Below are 22,161 nucleotides of genomic sequence, written 5' to 3'. Positions count from 1 at the left end.
TATAGGGCACACTACACAAATTGGGAGAGTGGGAACAATGCAGAAAGAGATTATGAAACCGTTATTACATGCATTAATCTCTCTGTTAGGAGGGAATACACTGGACCGGCTAATGTATTCCAGTGTTCAATGGTGGGGAGAAAGAAACTGTAAACACATCAGTGCGAGCAAGTTAAGGTGAGAGATTAAGATTGCGATAACTTCTTGTTGACGCTGGTATGGCACACGTGATGTACCTGTAGCTTCAGAGTCGGTAGTGTGAATGAACGATAAAGCAGAAAAAATTTAACGATTATAGTTTCCGGCGAGTGGCGAGGGAAGTTGTTTGTAATTAGTATTTAAGAAGGGGAAAAACCACGGAGATAATGGCCTCATATTTTCTATCTCTCTTACCTTGTAAGGATTCCGCAGAAAGCAAAGCAAGCATAGTAAAGAATTGGACGGATTAGGCATTCGTACATTAGCAGCCCGGAATCTTTTGGACCCTTGGTTAATGTTCGTCTAAAATCCAAATTTTTTTTGGGCTGCATTACAAATGAAGTCAATATGTTTGGACCATGATAAGTTGGAACAGCTGTGGTTAATCAGAGGTTATGGCGCTCGCCTGCTGACCCGAAAGACACAGGTTCGATTCTGGCCACGGCGATCAAATTTCGATCCAAGCGAAATTCTAGAGGCCCATGTACTGTGCCATGGCAGCGCAGGTTAAAGATCCTCAGGTTGTCTAAATTTCCGGAAACCGTCACTACGGCACCCCTCATAGCCTGGGGCGCTTTAAATCGCTAACCCCCCATAAATCAAGCCAAGCCAGGATAAGTTGGAGGAAAAATAATTCCTAGATGCTTCTACTCTGATACCCATTCAAGAGGTATAATATGCAAAGACTGATCAAAAATCAATGAAGAGGAACTGTTACTAGATGTTATGAGAACAGATATACAGAAGTTAATTTTTATTCCGCCAACTTTCACACCACCTGCATAAGCTACAAAATGATTCACTAATGCGAGACTGATCTTATGAGAATGAATGGTGTCATAAAACTCAGTGATAAGCGTACATGCGAATGTTCGAGGTTATGTTATAAGACAGGTAATTAATATAAAATAGAAATAATAAAGGTCCTAAGAAGGGGCCGTGTGGCACACCGGATGTTACGGTGCCGACGAAAGACTGAGCGGAACTGTATAGTTCACACACTGTGAGCGCTCAGAGAGAAAGTTACTAAATTTGAATTCTTCAACTGAGATTTCATTTCAACATTAACTTGGATTGAATCACAGTGTCAAAAGCTTTCGCAAAATGTATGAAAACACTTTCACTGTCAGCCCCCCAAACAAGTTTCTTTTGCGAGTGCTTGTCTGGCTGCTTGCCGGAAAGCCTTCACCGCCACTTCACTGTATGTCGTGTTGCGCAACGGCTGTGCATACAAATGTGCTATTTGTGCTCTTCCGGAGTTGAGCGCCCAGAAACATATCAAAACCCATAAGCTATTTCTGCAGTGTACGTTTTTTTAGTTGTTGAGGGACTCTAGGTGCACAACTTTTGTGCACTGTGAGGCTACCGGTTCTTCGTGAAGGGAGTTAGAACTGGTTATTTGCAAGCTAGTGGCCATTTTGAGCATCTATGATATGCGAGATGCCGAAGAAGTGCTGTCTCTGAATCGTGGAACCAGATAATGTAATAATGTTTTTTGCAAAAGCGCTGGCGGCCGCGTTATAGCAAAGAATTCAGCATTTAAGTCGTGTTCTTAAGCGCCAATCTCTCTGCCACGGTGCTCATAAATCATGTTTGGAAGGAAGTGCTCACCGCAAGAATAAAAAAAAAACGTCTTGTTAGATGAGTTCCTAACTGTTCGTCTTTGGTGAAAGGCGCGAAACATACGCAGACAAAAAGAAGGTTGATGGTACAGAGCCTGTTTTGTCAGTAGCATTTTTGTATATACGCAAAACATCTAATAATCCGTATTCATTTCTGCAGGTGCGAGCTGAGAATTATGGTACTGGATATTCAGCGTACTCTGTTGTGCTGGATGTCGAGACAAGAGAAATGCGTAAGTGTTTTATTTCTCCATTTGGCAAAGCCGGCTATTCAGATGCTTCTCACGAAATTTTTCGCCATCGCTTCGTGAATTTGGCCTCTTCTTTTGTTGTGGTTAAAAATTAAAAATAATATGATTTATTGTGCAGAAAGAGGACAATTTATGTCAGAAAAGACAGAAGTGTGAAGAACAGGCAAATACCCCAGCCTGCTTTTTTGTCTGGGTGCTTCGTGAAGCCCGGAAAAGAAATGTTCTTTCTGACGATCGCTGCAGAGATAGGCGTTAATCTTTAACACGCGCTTGACTTTGGTGCGCCGTGTTGAAGTTGCCTATAAAAACCCAGGCTGCGTGAAGTTTCGAGCAAAACCCGAATCTCTTAGAAGAACTTCGACTTAGTCTAGAAGGCGCATACTGCTTGAGACAGGAAACAATACCGCCTACAAAGACAAACATAATAGAAAAACGACATAGGACAAGCGCTAACTTCATCTAACTTGATTCTTTGAGAAACCAGCAAATCAATCAAACCTTTTAAGACATCACACCTGGGTCTTAAAAAGGCAGATATTTATCGCTATCACATTCTTTTCCTCTCTTACTAATACGAAGAGTTTTAAAAACCTCCCTTGTTTTATCTCGGTTTTTGACCGGAATCTTTATCTCCCGAAGCCGTGGTTCAAATTTTCTACAGTGCAAGCATTTTTCCAGTTGCGGCTGTTCTGCCGATCGGTGATACACACTGTTTTCTGCACAACATTCGAAAGATGCCTTCCTCCTACTTTTTTTTTTTTTGGCGAGAGCATGTGTTCATGCAAGACTAGTCAAACGGGCTAATTGGTAGTTCATATTTGGTTTAGTTTATTAGTTTAGTTTATTGGGGTTTTAATGTCTCAAAGCGACTCAGGCTAGGAGGGTCGCCTTAGTGAAGGGCTCTGGAAATTTCTACCACCTGGGGTTCTTTAAAGTTCATATTTGGAAAAAACAGCGCACCCTTAAGACACGAGCTGAGAATGATAGGACGAAACAGCGCTGTGTCGTCCTATCTTTCTCAGTCCATGTCTTAAGGGTGCGCTGTTTTTTACAAATAAGCACGTGTTCAGCTCAATGCCTTGGCTAGCAGATAGGCACCTCTCTTGTCTGATATATAGTCCTGAGAAGTCGACTCACCCGCATGGGTCATACCAGTGAAAACGCATCAGCTACGGCTCCTGTCCTGAGGAAAATCTGAAACATAAGAATCGCTGACACAGGAAGGAGGAATATTTCCTGTCCGTGCTGTGCGCTCGACTGGTACCGCTGGAAACGCTGTATCCGTATGAGACAGTGGAGATGGGTCTCCGCTCTTTAGGCGACTGTCCCCAATGACGTCCCGCAAAGGCTCCAGAAGTGCATTGGGGAATAAGTTGGTCGTTAAAATTGACTAACCGCCGCCTCCCGATTAAAATCATAAAGAAGGAAATTGTAATATTTTCTCCGCAACATTATGACGATGACTGGTGCTTCTTCTAAGCATAGCAGCACAGCATCAACTGCAATGGCGAGGAAATATAGTGACCTTTTTCATATTGCAATATATTAACACCGGTTTTCAGCTGCTTAACTCAGTTCGCAGTTCTGATGATAGTCAAAAAGAGTAGAGTTGAGTTGAGTTTAATGGCGCATAAGCGACTAAGGCTATCATGCGCCAAGCTCCGGGTATAGAAAATTCTTCTAAATAGATGTTATGCAAAAGTCTAAATGAATGGCGGTGTAAAGGGCCTAAACAGTTAATTCGTGCAACCTAGTAAAAATATGAGAAAATTTTAGAACAGACTTATGGTAAATGCTTTAAAAAGGGTTGGCAACCTCAGCAGCCATCCTTGCCTGTGCAAGGATCTCGAGGTCCCCAACCGATGTAATAGTGACCTCAGCCGTCTTCTCGCGACGGGAGGGTGGCTGAGGTGCGTCAATAAATTGTAAAGCACGGGGTAGGAATTTAGAATTTTTTTAGTGCATTGGCTTCTTTCAAAAAGTTAAAAAAACTTGACTTATCAATAAGAGCTTCTTCACCTAAAATCAATGACGGATGAAAAGGGATGTGTTGGTTGTAAAACGGGGTAAAAAACTTGTTTCTTAGTGTTTCAAGTTCTATGCATGAGATTAAAATATGAGTTACTGTGATTTCATTTCCGCATTTTTCACAAATAGGTTTGTCTTGTTTTGTTAGTAGAAAGTTGTTGGTAAGGTGCGTGTGTGCAATACGTAAACGACATAAAATAACTTCAAAAAGCGTTCCTGCTGCGTGCATGATTTCCATTCTCCTAATATTGGTTTTATTAAGTGTAGCTTGTTATTTATCTGACTATTTCATGTGCTCTGCCATTTGTTCCTCAGTCTGCTCTGAACTAGCTTCATGCAATCATTATGTGGCATGCTTATTTTCTGAACAGTCAAAAAGAGCTCTGCTTCCCTCTAAGCCGAGAGCAAGTTAAGCAGTCTTTACCTCTTCGCTCCCTGATGCTCGAATCTGCCACGTTCCAGATATATGCCCGGTATTCATTTGCTCAAGCAGCTTTGCTGCAAACTGCGCCTTCCGCTTATTTCTCATCGGGTGCGCTTTGTGATCATACGGACGCCGCTGAGCCAGCAAACTCGTTCTAGCTAAACGACCGTGCTCATGTACGGTTATTAGTCAGCTTTCGACAACTCGTCACGTGTCAGTTTGTAGCAACTACAGGCGAAAGATGTGGGCCAAATTTCGGGCACAAATTTGCTCCGATCTGTCTTAGAATTTTTCAATTTTGCTTTCACTAACCTTGCTACCTTTTTGTCTACATAGTCGATCAGATGACCATCCGAAATCACTGTTCTAGAAGTGCGATAGAAATGCTGTTAAAGAGCTTATGTTTACCGCTGCCGATCACAGCATGTGTAAGATAAATTTTCAGCTACTCTGCGTGTGAACAGTAACTAGCTTCTACAGCGGCTCTCCTCAGGTTCAAAATTTGCGCTGTTGGCTTCAGAATTGGTTGCAGGGATCGCTGAGTAGAAGAGCATTGTCCTGATATGCAGAAATTATTGGGTTTTGCTTGAATGCTCTAGACAACTCATTTTTCCTTAGATGGCACAGTCATTATCAAAGGAGGTTCTTGAGATAATGCGGCAACTCATCCAATAGGACCAATAAATATTGGTAATATGGGTCCTATTCATATTGAGCAAAAAATAAAAAAATATTGATGAGTCTTTGAGCCAGGGAAGCCTGTGTTTATTGGAAACACTTTGATGTTCTTAGTTGTCTGAAGAATCGAAACAAGTCTTTTCAGTATACAATCTGTATCTTTTATTTCATGGTCGATGACACGGTTTTGAAGGGCCAATTTTTATTTCATAATTGAAACTGAAAACATTACCTGAATTTTCAGCTCCGGAGGCTCCTGCGAGCATTCAGTTTTTGGATCAAACTGAAGACAGTGTGCGGATACAGTGGGAATCTCCTCTTCGAACGAACGGTAATCTGACCAGCTACAAGGTGAGTTATGCACACTTTTTATTCACATGATTAACCAATTTTCAGTGGCTCTTAATAGTCAACATGAAGCAAGACCAAACATTACCCGCTGCCGGCATAACTATTGAGAGCATATGCGGGACTAAAGTTGGCAGCAAATAAATAGTAGGCTCTTAAATTTGTCATGAAGAACAGGAAACACGCATAAAAAATAAGAAACTAATTTAGTTATTTATTTCAAAATACTGCAGGCCGATGTGGCCCAAGCAGGAGGGGCGAACAACATAACAACACACGAAAGAAATTAAAAAACAACACACAGCAACATTCGGTGATAACAAAGGGAAGATAAAAAGAACAGCATTAAAAAATACAAATGGAGAAAATTTAACCTAGGAAATGTTCTTCCAATGCGTTGCTAAAGTTACTATTTTGAAATAGCCCCGCCGCGGTGGCTCAGTGGTTACGGCGCTCGGCTGCTGACCCGAAAGACGCGGGTCCGATCCTGGCCGCGGCGGCCGAATTTCTTTGGAGGCGAAATTCTAGAGGCCCGTGTGCTGTGCGATGTCAGTGCATGTTAGAGGACCCCAAATGGTCGAAATTTCCGGAGCCCATCACTACGGTGTCGCTCATGGCCTGAGTTGCTCTGGGACGTTAAACCACAATAGAAAAAATATTTTAAAAATGGGATTCCGGGAGCAAGTTCCAATCGGAGGTGGTTCGGGGGAAGAAGCTATACTTGAATGAACTTGTTCGTGCAAAGATAGGCTGCAGTGTGTGTTCCTTAGTGTGAAACTTGAAACGTGTTACGAGTTTCAATAAATGAAACTTGTTACAAGTTTGAATAAATGAAACTTGTTACAAGTTTCATTTACTGCGTGTCAAGGATAGGTCATTGTCATCAATAGTCATCAAACTCTGCAACTGGTTGGTTGTGCAAGCGAGTCGTGATTTGGCACCCAAAATATCACCAGGGTTGCTTAAGATATTTTTCCGCAGTCAACAGGTTAATAACAATGCCAGAAAAAGACATCTTTAATAATTTTTTTGCATGTTCATACTTTTCGAAGCTTTTTCGATCGGCGATCAGCGGAGTTGAGGAGGCACTAGAATCAAATATAAATTCTAGCGTATGCTTGAATCCCACTCCAATGTTTTTCGAACCAAATGATATTAAAGCTTCTCGTGTAATCACCGAACACTGGGATTACACAAGATTCCTTTGTTCTGAGCGTCATTGGAAAAATAAATCTACCAGCTTGGAAATCCCACTATTAGGCTTAAGCGGAAGCGAACACAAACTTGACGTAGGAAGTTTCTCGCCCGAAATTACATAGCTTTTTAGGCTTTGACAAATTGGATCATGTTACTTATGTGCTCTCGTAATTGGCAACGGGCTAGAATAAGGTGGTGAACCAGACTCTTTCCTGAGTGATGGAACAAACGGAATTTATTCAGTGTACGTCATTTTTAAAGATCATATATGTGGAGTCCCTTACTGCAATGTGTGTGCTCGTATCTGCCCAAGCTTTCCCATATAAATTTGTTTAAGCCAGATATGTTGCAACCCGAGCGGCAATTTCTCAGTCCGAATCACTCTAGGAAGCTATCAAACACTGGGGCTACCTAGAGCTTTGATTACTATGAACTTGCAAGCGACAGCTGTTTACTCTTCTTCAGCCTGCTGTCATTCTTAAACAGACTAGCGAATGTTTGCAATTTCTGAGAAAAAAGAACATGCTAACAACTTTATACTGCTTAAGAAAAAGTCAAAGAAGGCCTTTGGCCAACAATACTGCTCACTGCTAGCGCATACTTCTCGAAGCTGGAAGTTGAATCTGACAGCATTTGGGCTACTTTCATCCAATTTGATATGAAATGTAGTACCGCTAAGTTGAAAAGGCTAGTGTTTCACAGAACCGCCTGAGCATCTCTACTGCACCTTAAATAAACTAAATAAACGATTGGTCTACTCTGGCGCAGCACCTATTTTAAGATCAGTAGCTTAATGACCGAGTTACTACGCACGCACACCTGCGCTGTTTCATACCCGTTTTCTGTCTTCCGCGCAGGTTACGTCATCTCTATCGCACTCCTTTAACACAATGCTGACCAACTATTGGCGAAAACAGTCAGTGGTGCTCAATATCTCAGACAAGCCAGAGTTTTACCTGCGTGGCCTCTTTCCGGGCTCCACCTACATGGTATGCGTTCAGGCCAGCACGAGCGCGGGATTTGGAGACGGCATCTGCGACAACTTCAGTACAAAGGCATCGAGTGAGTATTTCAAGGCAGCCCTCGGGTATTGCTAAATATCAAAAGGGTTGAAAATTGGGCGAGTTGGTACGAATTCATACTGGTGTGGCACCACAGGGACAGGGACAGGGACAGAAACAGAGTGACAACACTTGTGTTGTTGTCACTCTGTTTCTGTCCCTGTCCCTGTCCCTGTGGTGCCACACCAGTATGAATTGCTAAATATCCCCCCCCCCCCGCCCGCACCCCACACAAAGAAATATCTGAACGTAAAAACAAAACAGGGGCTTTAACCTGGAGCTTCATTTCATCTTACATTACTGAACGATCGATGCCATAGTGCTTCTAGCACTTTTCACTAATCTGTAAAGGGGACTAAAAGAGTGTCACACACTCTTGTGTAGTCTGCATGCAGAAATAATAAGGTGCTGATTTTGATGTTGCTCCTCTGCCTCGAATCGAATCAGCACCACTAGGGCGCCAGCTCATCTTGGCTCCAACCTGAGTCCGAATTGAGCCTTTTATGATCAGTTTCTTTCGATCCAACCACAGACGACAGAGCTAGAGGAAAAAGAGTCATCTTTTTTCCTTGCATCGAAGCAGGAAGCAGGTCATGCAGTGAAGCGCTTGTTTCTGATTTTAGGCGTTGGGCGCTACAGCTACTGGGAGCAAAATGATTTGTACCGCATGAAAGACTAATGCTTTACTCCGTTCTTATAGCTTAATATTAGCCTCAAACACTTTCCATTCTTATTCTCAGCAAACATTGTGAACTGACGTCCCAAAATCACAGTAAAGGCAATGATCTAAACCCGCAAAGTGTCCGTTCACGGAAGAGTTCAAGCTTGAGTTTTATTCTGGCCACTCCACATGGTAAACATACGCTCTTTTGATACCCACTTTTTTGCGAACTGAAGAGAGCAAGTGCTCTTAATTCTCGGGCTAATAAAGCTGCTCCTTTCAAGCATTAAGCGGTGAAGGTAATTCTGTACTCTTTAAAATATTACCTCCGTGCTCATTGCTTGCCTTACTGCTTTCAAGCCTTTCACGTAGCACTCAGAATTCCGTATACTGCATTTATTTAATACTAATCTAAATTACGTAGCATGAATTTCATTATTACTGACCATAACTTAATCGAGTGAAAATGTGCGCAGTGCCGGTAGCTATTTACCCCTTGATGAATTGGTGTGCTCGCAATAATTTTGATTACCAGTTATTCGCTCGTAAATATCTATTCATTTCCTTCATCGGACATCGCCAGATAAGTACATCGTATTATACCCAAGAAAACTGCGCATTCTCAGTTGATTGAAACACTTAGCGCGCAAACGCACGACGAGGGAAGAAAGGCGGGTCGAGCACTGACCCAAAGCGGTCGTAAGCACTAATAGGTCGTAAGCACTAATCGGGACGTTAAGGGCCTAGCAAAATCGCCTCTTGCATGTATGCCGCGAGTATGTTGTTGTTTATGTCGTCCTCAAGAAGATACTGGCTCGTAGGCACTGCGGGGGATTGGCCAAGACACAGTCGGCGACTGCCTAGTTTGAGCGCTCCATTCCGAAAAGACACGTAGTCTTTTCGTAATCGATGCGTGCTCATCGTCGTCTTTTACGCAGCACTAATCAGAAGGTTGTGACCTGAGCAAAATTGTCTTTTGCGTGCCTGCTTTAAGAAGACTGCAAATTGAATCAGTCGGGATGTTTGCGTCTCATTTCAACCATTCATGCATATAACATCAGTAAAAACAGCCTTTGCCGAAAAAAAAAGCCGTGTTTTCGCACTAAATGGAATGTAGTAAACATTCTCACATAATTTTTTTCACTTTCCACCGCTACAAATGGCACCGTATATAAAATTACAAGGCGAAGACGCTGCGGTGGCTCAGTTGTTTTGGCGCTCAGCTCCTGACCGAAGAGACGCGGGTGCAAACCCAAACACGGAGTTCACGCCTCGATGGAGGCCAAATGCTGGGGACCCGTGTACTGTGCGATGTTGGCGCACCTTAATGAATCCCAGGCTGTCGGAATTGCCGGACTCCTGCACTATGGCACCCGTCATAGTCTGAGTCGCTTTGGGACCTTAAAGCGCCACAAACCGAAGCAAACCAAAATTACTAGACAACAGTATTAGGTTGCTTTCACCCTAGGCACTGCTTAAGCACCACATACAAATCCTTAATTATCCGCTCGTTCTCAGGGAATTTTGAGATTTTTTTCGCCGCAAACTTTGCCCTGACTTTCTGGAGCCCTATTCTGCAAGCTTCCATTGTACATGCATCCATTTGGTACTCTGTCATTGGTCAATGACATATACCCGCGACTTTCAAGCACCTTTCTAGCGACATGACCATTGGGTGATTGGCGACTGGACTTCCCGTTGGCTTCCATCAGGAGCACGCGATCCGAACTGAAGAGTGGCTGCCATTGGTCGCGATGAAGTGCCGTCCCCAACCACCCAATGACCGAGTCACTTCCCACGGACGCTTGAAAGCCGTGGGTACACCTGAGTGACCAATGACGGATGACCAAATGGACGTGAAATCGACAACGGAACACAGAAAACTCGCAGAATGCGGTCCCTGGTGCCGTTCTAGGACGCAGTGCTGGTATTCGTCATCTCTGCTTTTGTACGATTACAAAGCTGTCATCTGATAAATGCATGCTAACAATACCGCTTGTTTATTTGCAGCGCCCGAAGTTCAAGTTGAGCCCATGGTTCGGGCTATAGCCAATCAGACGGTCAATGTCGTCCTGAGCCCTGTTGACTTCATTAAAGGGCCAATTACGTATGTATAAATGACGTTCTGCACAACAGTAAACTATTATAGGGCACAAACTAGTAGATTTAATACATGCAGTAATTTTTTATTTGGCGAAAAGTTTATTGAATTAGATATAACGCTGACATCCCTATTGAAAAAACTCTGCGTGAGTTTGCACGAGAACAGTGATTTTTGTACGATCACGTTCATTTTGCCCAGAAATGCGCAGAAATTGTGCGTTACCTGTACGCATTCTGTGCGTCCTGTGTGTACATATGCGCGTACTGTGAGCTGATAGACGTTCACGCACACTCTTTGCGTGTAAAAAATCGTGGACTCTCGTGGAGAACTCTCTGTACGTGGACATCTGCGTGCTGAGAGGGGGCTTGCCGAAGCTGTGCGTGCTTATGTGCATACTGAACAAGCTCAGTGAGGCTGCGTGTGGCCATGTGTGCGTTTGCTTGCTTAGTAGCAACTTGTCGAGACTGTAAAGGCCCATTTAGGGTGAAAGCAAACAAAGTTCGAGCATTCAGTTAATGATTACTTCTCAATAATGAGCAATAAGCTCACGTTTTGCTGTTTTATAATTTTCGTCTTGGCGTAAGTACCCATTAATCATTTTCAACTTCAGCAAACAAATAACCAAAAAATTATCTTTTAGTGCAAAATGGTTTCCTTCGATACTGCAGGGACCTGTACATGACAACATGCACACTGAGCAAGAACTTGTCAACATTGCAAGTTCATAGTAAAATAATGTAAAAAACAAGCTGCTAATGACTCTTACAGCATCCTTCAGTTCTTCCTTTAACCAATTCTGAAAGTTACAGATATCTTATAGATGCATGATGAAAGCCATCCAGAGCACTTATGTTGTTGCCCGTCATGCAGACAGCCATATTTCGAAATCAGAAGCAACACAACAAACAAGCTTGGGGATATAATCAGGTTCAATCAAACATGACGTGCAGAAAGCGAATTGTGAGCTGTAACAGGAATGTTACGAGGCAATTTCCAAAACCATTTCCAAAGCAATTTCCAAAGTCATTAGCATAAATTTACATACACGTAAAAAGGCCATGTAAGCCTACACGAAAAGACAGTTTTGAATTCACAGTTTGTGTCAAAAGTTCAGAAATTAGTACCCTCTCTCAAATTCAGTGACAAATCACAGATCGATTAATTAATTCCCAGTATGGCTCCAGAACAAATCCAATGAATCTCAAATGTGCGAAGTATATATACCACACATGTTGCCTGATTAGCACCAGCATTGCATGATGCATGACGAAGTATCACACTCTTCATTCTTCTTCAATCTGTTTTGAAATTTGCACTACCACAAAGACCATCTGGATGCGCTATTATTCCGTCATATTGCTGAGAGTCACATTCGGAGACCAAGAGCAACACAACAGTGTGCTGCACATGAGTGGATATAATGCACTGGAACAACTGTGCACAGTAAGGAACGCTTGTAAGGCGTCAGGTATTTGCTTGGGGAATGTAATCGAGTTCAGTCATGTTTCATGTGTAGAAAGGAAGATAAAAGTTGTAGCAGAACTATGAAATCCAACATCCAATACTGAACTTCCCCAGGTGATCTACACACACATAAAAAGCACGAAAGGATAAGCTCAGCGGTACTGTTAAGTTTGATGCCCTTTGAGGTTTGACTTGCGCGTCTGTATGCAACCATCAGATACCATCTTGAAGTTACCAGAATGCCCAAAACAACTTTGTTGAACTGTTCTACTCTAAACTGAAATACTTTTCCTTAAAACATTTTTTTTTGCGACATGCTGTGTAGCTAATTATAAAATAAAGAAAAGAAGCTGATAAAAGTTTCTCATCTCAAACGTACTGATAAGTACACAAATCTGAGTGCTTTCAAGAGAGGTGACGCACCCGGTATTCAGTGTCCAGAAGCATACATAATGCTGCAGAATCCTATAGCAAGAAAATTTCTTTTAGTTGACAGATGGCTATGTCTGGTTACAAAGTCAATACCAAGTAAGGCACATATCATAACCTGCAATTACATGAAGCTGCACGTGCTTCATAGGCTGTAACTCCGCCAATAACTGCTACATATTTCCCACCTCTAGCACGAGTGCGGAATCAATATACAGCATGGAAACAGCAGTTTTGTTGCTTTAGCTTCTTTACTATGCTGTTTAGGCAAGGGACGAGTTGAAATATTTGCATGGGCAGTTCTCGATTGAAGTAACGTAAAAAACATCCGCACTCCTTTCTGCTGAAGCGACTGGTGAACCACTTTTGCATGTCGCATCTCGTATGACTTGCTAAGGGTCCAGACTGACACACGCACTTCGTCAAACCTTCACACAAAACACTCTTCGCTTTTGCTATAAGCTCCGGCCACAGGCAGTAAGTGTCCCGTCACCGTTCACATCGCAAAAGAAGGCAGCGCTCGCAGGCGGTCAATTTGAGCTGACAGCGACAGGTGTTGCAGGCACACCGCCGACTAAGTTTCCAAGGAAGCCACACTGTAGAAGGGCGCCGTCTTGTAATCGAAACACACCACAGAAACAATGGCCACTGTCGCTGCTTATGAGCCAGGCATTTTTGCAACGAAGTTAGCAGTGCAATAGGCCGAAAGGTTCGACTCATCAAACGACGGCACCGCACTGCTGACCTCATTATCGTTGTCGACCAGACATCCATAACACATATGCCCCGACGGATCGCTTAACTACCACTCTTGGATGAGAGCGCGCCCACCGGCAGCACACACCGGTAATCCTTCTTCTTTTGCGATTCCAGCACAGTAACAGCGGCGCGCAAGACAGCCCAGCAGCAGCACGAGAAAACAAGCGAAGCTCACGGCGGTGATCTCAGAAACCATGCAGCATGTCGGATAGGCTTTGGATTTGACGAGCTAGACCATGCCCACTCACGCACGCACGCACGCACGAATGTACCGACACGCATATTAATGCGTCCATGCGTCACAAATTTCTCAAGTTTTTAATGCTAATATGTGCACAAGAACTTAATTATTTTTGTAACGAAAGCTTCATTTGGTTTTAGTTCTTTGCTATCGCACTGCCCAAAAGCATAGAGCCCGAAAGAGACGACCTGGAGGAATGCCAGGAGGCGATGCCTTTCTAAACGGGCCGAAGGAAGCCGGAACTGGCCGAAGCGCTAGCCAACGAACGCAGCGGCTGGGGAGGGACAGCATGGCGGTCAGCGTTACTACGTTTGTCGTGGTCCTTTGTGGTGCCGAGGGCGTGAACGATCGCTGGCATGAGCATTTGTCACTCTTCCGATATGTGATGTGCCGACAGCAGTGAAATTCGCTGGTGCGATGTGCGAAAACGTGGTAAGGTGCTGAGTAAACCTGTGTTTATAGCGTGCGTCAGCGGGCTCGACGGATAGCGCGTCGTCCTTTGCGCGCCTTCACTGGAAACGCTATGCTGACGGTGGGGCTCATTTCCTCCATGGCGGAGCAGCTGGTGGGAGACCACTACCCGGGTGACATCTCGCATCTTGGGGGTAAGTTAATTTTCTTCGAACCTGTTCATTATTTCAAAGCCTTTGCGCACAACTGGCCACGTCAATACAGCTAGTACAGAGACGCGAAGACGCAGTGCCTATCGCGGCAGCACGCAGCGCTGAAAGGTTGTTTGCTGGCGGCACACGGGCATGAATGCGCGTGTAGTGTCAGTGGTCACACGGTCATGGTCAGTATGCCATGCAAATATGCACAGCTGATCCGATCGCGGGGTGCACGATATCGGCGCCGTACTGCCGCCGTACTGCCATTCATCTCTCGCCGAGAATGGAATATGTGCCCACCAATAGATCTTCGGCCCGGGCTTTACATTCTCGCCGCATGTTACGCTGTAATTGAAGTAACAGCGCTCGAGCAGTTTAACTACGTAGACTGCGATTCAGCTGTATGCGTTTGGATTGAGCTTCCTCCTCTTTCACTTGTATTTCACTTGTACTTTTATAAATTGTGTATTTAAGGTACGAAGCTCCATATGATCCAGCTGCGTTCGTACTTATAGCCGAGCCAGTGTAGTCGAGCCTTGAATAGCAGAACGGTGAGATAAAAACAAATTGCTCTGAAGTTTTTCGCCTCTATTTTGGCATTCGCTCTTTCATACTTTGGCTCGGAGCTGAAATGGTACAAACAACTGCAAAATGCACACAGGTGCCCTAGCTCCATTTGCCCTAAATCCCGAAGTTGCAGTGAAATTTAAGGGTAATTGAGCCTTTAATATGTACGAAGAATAAACTTGATTGTTTCATGATTATAACCAATGGCGCAAATAAATCTGACTTTGACTTAAATATGCTGAGGTACCTCTCCAATACCTTATTTAATGTTAAAGGAAAAAGTGTGGTTTTTCTGCAATTGGCACTATTAATTCATCATACCTGTGAGAATGTGAAATCAGTGCTAATCATGCCAGATTTCAAATTGAGGGACGCATGCAGAATTTGAAGCAAACCAGCCTTCTACTGAAAATATCGTTCTGCTGTGGTCTGTTCTTTTGAATGGTGGCATGTATTGTAGAAACGATGCTGGATATCGATATGCAAGTGATGTCTCGTCTGAGGCTAGGTTGTGAATGACTGCCGTGGTTATGAATTTGTTGTTGCCTGGCCCACTTCGAAATGTGATTAAACAGTTGTGTTCCATTCTGCGACCGGCTCCTTTTTGTGCCTTGCACTTTGCGTTACATGCTTGATTCTAGTCCATTTTTTGCACTGTGCTGCTGTTAAATGTGTCTTTTTACCTTGCAGCAATCTCCACATAGCTTTACCAGCAATGCCTCTTCCAAGCTCTCCAGTATAGCTGTGCCAGCCTTTCACTTGGTGCTAGGATGCCCAGCAAGCAAGCAGGCTTTTGAGGTAAGCACTGAAGACATCTTCCGACACAAGTAGCTTTTATTTTCCTAGTCCACTGCTACTTGTGTGACCCCTCGTTATGTTGATTTTGGCAAGTTAGGTTGCCTATTAAGGGCTCTCTTTTGTTTTTCACCTGCTGCTGTGGCCTACTGCATTGGTGTTCGGCTACTGAGCCCAAAGACGCGGCATTGAATTGTGGTGGCTTCGTTTCGACAAGGCGAAATGCATATTTGCTCGTGTGTTATGCAATGTCAGTGCATGTTAAAGAATCTTTGGTGGTCGAAATTTATGCACAGCCCTCCTCTATGAATGGAGCTATTGTTCAACTTTGAGGCATTAAAGGGACACTGATGGCAAGCTGAAGTTGACCTGTGATGATGAAGTTCCGCATCCTAACCACAAAGACGACACTTTTTCTGAAAGTGGAGCTTTATAACCCAGAGAAAGCAAAACATACAATTTTCATCAGCACCGGCTGATTTCGGAAGTAAATTGCGATGCGCTGACTCCGTTTTTTTTTTGGCACAGATTCCAGAGGCTAGGCTGAACTGCCATTCACCTCAGAACGGTTATCATGGAGTCCTTTGTGTAGACTTCATGAGTTCAAATCGAGTGGCGGGAAAATTTTTAAATGTAATTTTTGCGCCAATCATTGTGTTGATGGCCTTTGCGTTGCTGTTAAAACCGGGATAGCAGTATGGTATCCCATAAAACTAGGTTCAGGACTTGCAGGAAGTGGTTTATCACATTCCGCTAGCTTGTGCAAGAAACTACTTCAGGGATATGTGCAGGTGTCTTTAATGTGTTCCTGAGTGGGCACTAACTCGTTAGGGGGAAGGCAGCTTCTAATCTGGCACTACAGTGCCAATGTCGTGAGCGTAAATCATAAGATGACCCATCAGTATGTACGCCTGATTTCTGTGACACTTCAGTGTATAGAAGTGGTAAACAAATCTGTAACGTATTTGATGCATATCTCCAAGGCAACGGCTGTATGAGTAGCGAAGCCATTAGTCAATCTTCAACGGAAAGAATTTTCTCTTTTAGATGACGTGCTTGTATATCAGTGACAGTTATTTGTTGTCCTGCCTTTCGCTGGTGTGAGTCATGTGTGGCGCATCTTCATGCGAGCCTTCTTTTCCTTTACAAAAAATTCAATTGATAGTCCAACCTGTTTTCTTCTCTTTTCCTGTGTTGCATCTTTTGGCTGGTTTTAAATCTGTAACTGAGCTCAGACCGTGATAATTACAGCCGGTAAACAGGGCTACTGAATGTGAGCTTGGCATACATGCGTACTGTATGTGTGAAAGTGCAGTTTACAATATTCAGAAATGCTTGATAGCCTTACAAGAATCTAAAATTTTGTTGGAATTCCTATTTGTTCTCTGTTCAAGTGTCGAGAGTTTTTCTGCTTCATCGTGTGATTAGAGCCACTTTGGTACTTAAGCTGAAATCTTTTCTTTAGCCTGCATGTTTCTCACTTTTGGGCCAGAAACGTGGAGGCTAATGAAGAGAGTTCAGCTTAAAAGAGTATAGACACCTAATCTTGGTGGCATGTTTTCTTCTCTATAATGATGCGGAAGACACTACTATGCATGAATCACCATCTGGTATTCGTGTGAGACCGCTAAATAATTTATAATCAACTTTTTCTGCCATCCTGTTTCGGTGAACAATTTGACTATGGCTATGACATCAAAGAGAGCTTATAGGTCACGTGAGGCGTGGAAAAACTGCACTTATAATCGCTGCTTCATCGTTTTAATTCGCTACAGCGCTGACGCCAGCATTCCTTAAGAGCCAGAAGTACCAATTGTATTGCAGTTTTTCATGCCTCACGTGACCAATAACCTCGCTTTGAAGTCACAGCCATCATTCAGCTGTCGAAACCGAAACAAATACAGCAGGAGAAAGAAATTTGATTATAAATTATTTAGCGGTCATAGGAGGATGCCATGTGGTAATCCGTGTATAATACTTTATGCCTTATTACAGAGAAAAAAACACGTGCCAAACGATAAGGACAGCAAAGTGAGCTATGGAAAGAAAAATGATAAGTCTAACATTAAGAGACCAAAAGGGGGCGGAGTGGGTGAGGGAACAAATGCGGGTTAATGACATGCTACTTGAAATTAAGAGGAAGAAATGGGCCTGGGCGGGGCTTGTAATGGGAAGACAACATAACCGCTGGTCCTTAAGGGTAATGGAGTGGATTCCAAAAGAATGCAAGCATAGCAGGGGGCGGCAGAAAGTTAGATGGGCGGATGAGATGAAGTTCGCGGGGATATGGTGGCCACACCTAGCAAAGGACAGGGTTAATGTGGAGACATGGGTGAGTCCTTTGCCCTGCAGTGGGCCTTGTCAGGCTGATGATGATGGTATGTGTCGCACCTGCTGCTTCGTGCTATCAGCTGGCCCATGCTTGGCCGACCAGACTAGCCAAATTTGTGATGTGGGTTTTCTATTGCACCTGCATTTGTGTACACAGAGGACTTGAATGGTAGCAGGCGATGCTGTGCATGTGTTCACGCCACAGCACACATGACCCACACTGAAAGCTTCTCTGCCTTTAGTAAGACAGCTGCGTCAGTCTGGGGCATAACGTATCCCAGTGCTAGAGTATGAGTAAATTGCTCTGGAATTTTAATCTGGTATCAGGTAGCATAGCGCAAAAGAAGGCTAGCGCGGCTGCCTAATATTCTCTTGGGCAGCTGTGTTGGATTTTCAGTGCCTGTTAGTGTAATCCGTGAAAGTTCACTGTAACCCATTCGTTTCGATGTAAATTAGGAAGTCCTTAGAGCCCTGTACTTTTTAATGATAATAACAAGGTAATGCAGTAATTCAATTGTACCTGTTCTCTTTCAACACAGTAAAGTGCTGCTGGGTCGAGATCACAGTTTTACTTTGTAGGTGTGCTCAGGCTGTCATCATCAGCAGCAGCAGCAGCATGACTACACCCACTGCAGGGCAAAGCCTCTCCCATGTCTCTCCAATTTTGTCTGTCCTTTGCCACTTGCAGCCACTGTATCCCCACAAACTTCTTAATCTCATCCACCCACCATTTTTTCCTGTGTGTGTGTCTTCTTCGCCATTCTGAAATTCATTCATACAAATGGATTGATGCACGTAGTGTCAGGTGCGTAATGTGATACCACCAGCTCACCCCAAGCTGTGCTCAGATTTGCCTCATTGCTGCAGGAGCAATAAGGCAGGCTTGAGGCTGAGTGGTGCAAAAACATGATTTTTCAAGAATGTCTTTGTGGAAATTGCAATTAATCATGTGAATTTGCTTTCATTTTAGGAGCTGCACACAAGCTGTGCGCCTTTCCATGCTGATCATGCTGGCCAGGTACGCTTATGGTTACATTACTAGGTTGTTTTCATAATGGCAGTTGTGGATTTCTGTGTGGTTTTAAAACATAAATTGTATAAGTATTTGCCCTGGCACAAAAGTATAGTGGTGCATTCAAGGCCAGTGTTACAAAGGGATGTTTTGATTGCTGCAAGAACTTGAAGGCCCCTGTGTGGTCACTGTGGAAGGCCCCCTCCCTACTTAGGAATTGCTATTTGGGTTACTCAGTCATTTGGCAGAGGAATAGTGTATAGAGATAAGGGATGGAAGAATGCTTCCAACTAAAGAAAAAAATCCAGCAAGCAGTCATAGAAGCAGAAGTACAAAAATGGCAAGGCTTTCTCTAATTTACATCGAATCTTTTTCACTTAGACTTGTTATTGCATTGAACGGCTGATGCTTGGCTTACACACATATTTTCTTTAGGTATGCAGTAGGTCTCACATTCTTGTATGATATGGTCACGGTGCCAAAAAATGATGGTGGTGTTAGAAAACTCGGAATATAGAGGAATTTTATTGCTGACCTTATGGAGAACTATGGTAGCTGTGCAGTCGTTATAAATATCTTCCAATATTTTCACATAACACTCTTCTACACCCTGATTCCACAATGCCTGCATGACAGCTGTGGTTCCACCGAGTCAATTGCTGTCTGGTAGTCAATGAAGGCTATATATTGGGGTTGGTTATATTCTGCCCATTTCTCTATCACCTGATTGATTGCATGAATGTGGTCTCTTGTTGAGTATCCTTTACGAAAGCCTGCCTGATCATTTGGTTGATTGAATTCGAAGGTTGTCCTGACTCTATTAGCGATTACCTTAGTAAATACCTTGTAGACAATGGATAGTAAGCTGATCGGTCTGTAAATCTTCAAGTCCTTGACATCTTCTTTCTTATGAGTTAAAATAATGTTCGCATTCTTCCAAGCTCCTGATACGCTCGTGGTCACAAGGCAAGCGTGTACAGGGTGGCTAGTTTCTCTAGCACAATCTCTCCTCCGTCCTTCAACAAATCTGCTGTTACCTGATCCTCACCAGCTGCTTTACCCCTTTGCATTGCTCCTGAGGCTTTCTTTACTTCCTCCCTCGTTACTGGCGGGATGTCCCATTGCTATGCTCTACTGCCTCTCTCCGTAACGTTCTGATTACATTCACTACTGTAGCGATTTGTGCAGAACTCTTCGGCTACTTTAACTATCTTATCCATATTGCTTATGGCATTGCCCTCTTTGTCTTTTAGCGCATAAATCTGGTTTTTACCTGTGATTAGTTTTCTCTTCACTGATTTTAGGCTACCTCCATGCTTTAGAGCATGCTAGGTTTTCTCCATGTTAAACTTTCTTATGTTGGCTACCTTGCACTTATAAATAACTTCGATAGCTCTCCTAGTTCTATTCTATCTCTGAAGTTAGACGTCCTCATGCTTTGGCGTTTCTTCATCAGACCTTTCGTCTCCTGAGATACCTTGCAGGTATCCTCTCGAATGATCTGACCACCTACTTCTGCAGCACGCTCCAATGAATTTAAATATGTATTTAAAGATAACAGTTAAGGTGGGAGATTGAGCTTCGAGATTTGCACTTCAACTTGGGAGTTATGCCACTGCTACACAGAATACTTGATCGCCGTAGAGATATTTCATCATCTCGCACCAAGCTGCTGTGGCGCCACTGTCACAGTTGATAATTTTGCTGGGAAGCTGTTGTAGCGCTCACACAGTTTTGAAAAGGTGGTATTCATTGTATTTGTGCTATTGGCAACAGTGATAATATGCTTGCAGCAGTGTTTTGTGGCTAGCCTTCTTTTTTTTTAGTGAAATAAGTTGTACATTTCATGTTGAGTATTCTTTCAACGATTAAATTGCTTTGATTTTATTCCTTAGTGTATAGTTGCGAGTGCTCCATGTCTGAGTGCAAATTTCTACCACTGAAAAGCCTTCAAAATCTTAATAGATGTCCACACTGTTCTAGGGACTCAGTGGCTATTGGAAATGCCCATTTAGCTGTATTCAAGTGCCGTTGAGTTAATAGCCATTTGAAAGCCTTCAAAATGCCTGTGTGACACGGTTATTAGATTTTGTGCAGGTTTGATGCTGAGCAGTCTGCGTGCTTGAGTCGGGTTTTCCAGTGTCTGTATTTCAAACCTGAAACTTTTCGAAATCATCATTGGTTCATTAATGGAAGAAGTACTTGTGCCCTTTTCTGGAATTTCCAGAAAACAGATTAACTGAATTTTTTTGCATATACTCCTACCTTTTTGCAGGTGCTGCATAGTGAGAACCTGTATCAAGACGCCAACCTGCTGGACTTGGAGAAAGTGAAGAAATTGTTTAGCCACTGTGTGGCACCCATCATGAGGGATGTGGCATTAATAAAGCCAGTTAAGGTGACCTTATCTATGTCCTTTTGCAAGCATGCTACACACATGAGAGCCATCCCACGAAGCACCGTTTCTGCAAAGCTTGTTATCTCACAACATGCATGCTGAATGAGGCAGTGACAGACAGATGAGGAGGCCTTAATGCAGTACATTAGCGTACCGTGTTGAGCAGTGATGTAGGAGCCATGCAGCCATGCAAGGTATTATCGGTATCATGATGGTAACTCCATTAGACACTGTCTAGTGCTCTGTGAGCCAGACTCGGCTCTTGAACATTCTGGGACTCACCCTTGGCTCTCGGACATTCTGGAAGCCTCACCCGGCTTGCGCATACGCGAGGATGTCTCCTGCTGTACGAGCCTTACGCGGCTTGCGCACTTATGTGAGAGATGTCTCGCGTTTGCGAGCTTGCTCGGATTGCGCAAATTGTGTGAAATATGTCTCGCATTCTGCGACCTCGTTCAATCGTCGCATTTTGCGTGGCAATAAACACGCAAAGATAGGCACGCAGAATTCACGCTCAATATTTTCAATAGGGATGCAGACATAAGAAATTCTGCACAACACAGGAGCTCATCGTCCTCAGCATCTAAAACTTCGGTCGCATTTATGTAAATGGCAAAGGGAAACACCGACATTTTGCTGTGTTGGTGAGAAGCAAATGAAAAGGCCTAGTGGACGAGGTGCGATACAACGATACACAACGAAAAGCAACTAAGCAAAAGATAAATGAACACAAGAGAGCTAGGAGCCAAGGACTGTCATGACCTTTACTTGAACTGACAAACCACCTCCTCGTCAAAAAGAAAAAAAAACGTGTGACAATAACAATAAAAATGTCAGTCGATTTCGCTAATTAGGCCAAAGGCACGTATGTACGCTAGCTTGAAATCAGTAATCGGTTGGAACTAAGACCTACTAGGTGGTACCAGGCTACCACTTATAATTACCACCTCAACTTCCGTTTAGCTACTGTGCAAGCATTATGCAA

General features: G+C 43.5%; 1 protein-coding gene and 1 long non-coding RNA gene across 3 annotated transcripts in view; both read left to right on the top strand.

The window, feature by feature from the left end:
- Positions 1 to 22,161, top strand: part of LOC149366790 (receptor-type tyrosine-protein phosphatase kappa-like) — a 141,017-nt gene that overhangs the window by 74,294 nt on the left and 44,562 nt on the right. The window contains exons 19-22 of the mRNA XM_089552409.1: positions 1,981 to 2,053; positions 5,446 to 5,552; positions 7,604 to 7,808; positions 10,479 to 10,575. Of these exons, the coding sequence (XP_089408535.1) occupies positions 1,981 to 2,053; positions 5,446 to 5,552; positions 7,604 to 7,808; positions 10,479 to 10,575 (482 nt within the window). The remainder of the gene's footprint in view (positions 1 to 1,980; positions 2,054 to 5,445; positions 5,553 to 7,603; positions 7,809 to 10,478; positions 10,576 to 22,161) is intronic.
- Positions 13,748 to 21,339, top strand: LOC149366791 (uncharacterized). 2 transcript variants are annotated; one of them, XR_016284110.1, is made up of 4 exons: positions 13,748 to 14,070; positions 15,331 to 15,438; positions 18,737 to 18,784; positions 21,054 to 21,339. It is a non-coding gene; the product is annotated as an uncharacterized LOC149366791 (long non-coding RNA). The 2 variants fall into 2 exon arrangements; XR_016284111.1 differs by lacking the exon at positions 18,737 to 18,784.

This window comes from Amblyomma mixtum, chromosome 1 (assembly GCF_055824585.1).
Source record: "Amblyomma mixtum isolate Tamu chromosome 1, ASM5582458v1, whole genome shotgun sequence".
Taxonomy (NCBI): domain Eukaryota; kingdom Metazoa; phylum Arthropoda; class Arachnida; order Ixodida; family Ixodidae; genus Amblyomma; species Amblyomma mixtum.
This window is presented reverse-complemented; position numbering and strand designations above follow the sequence as displayed.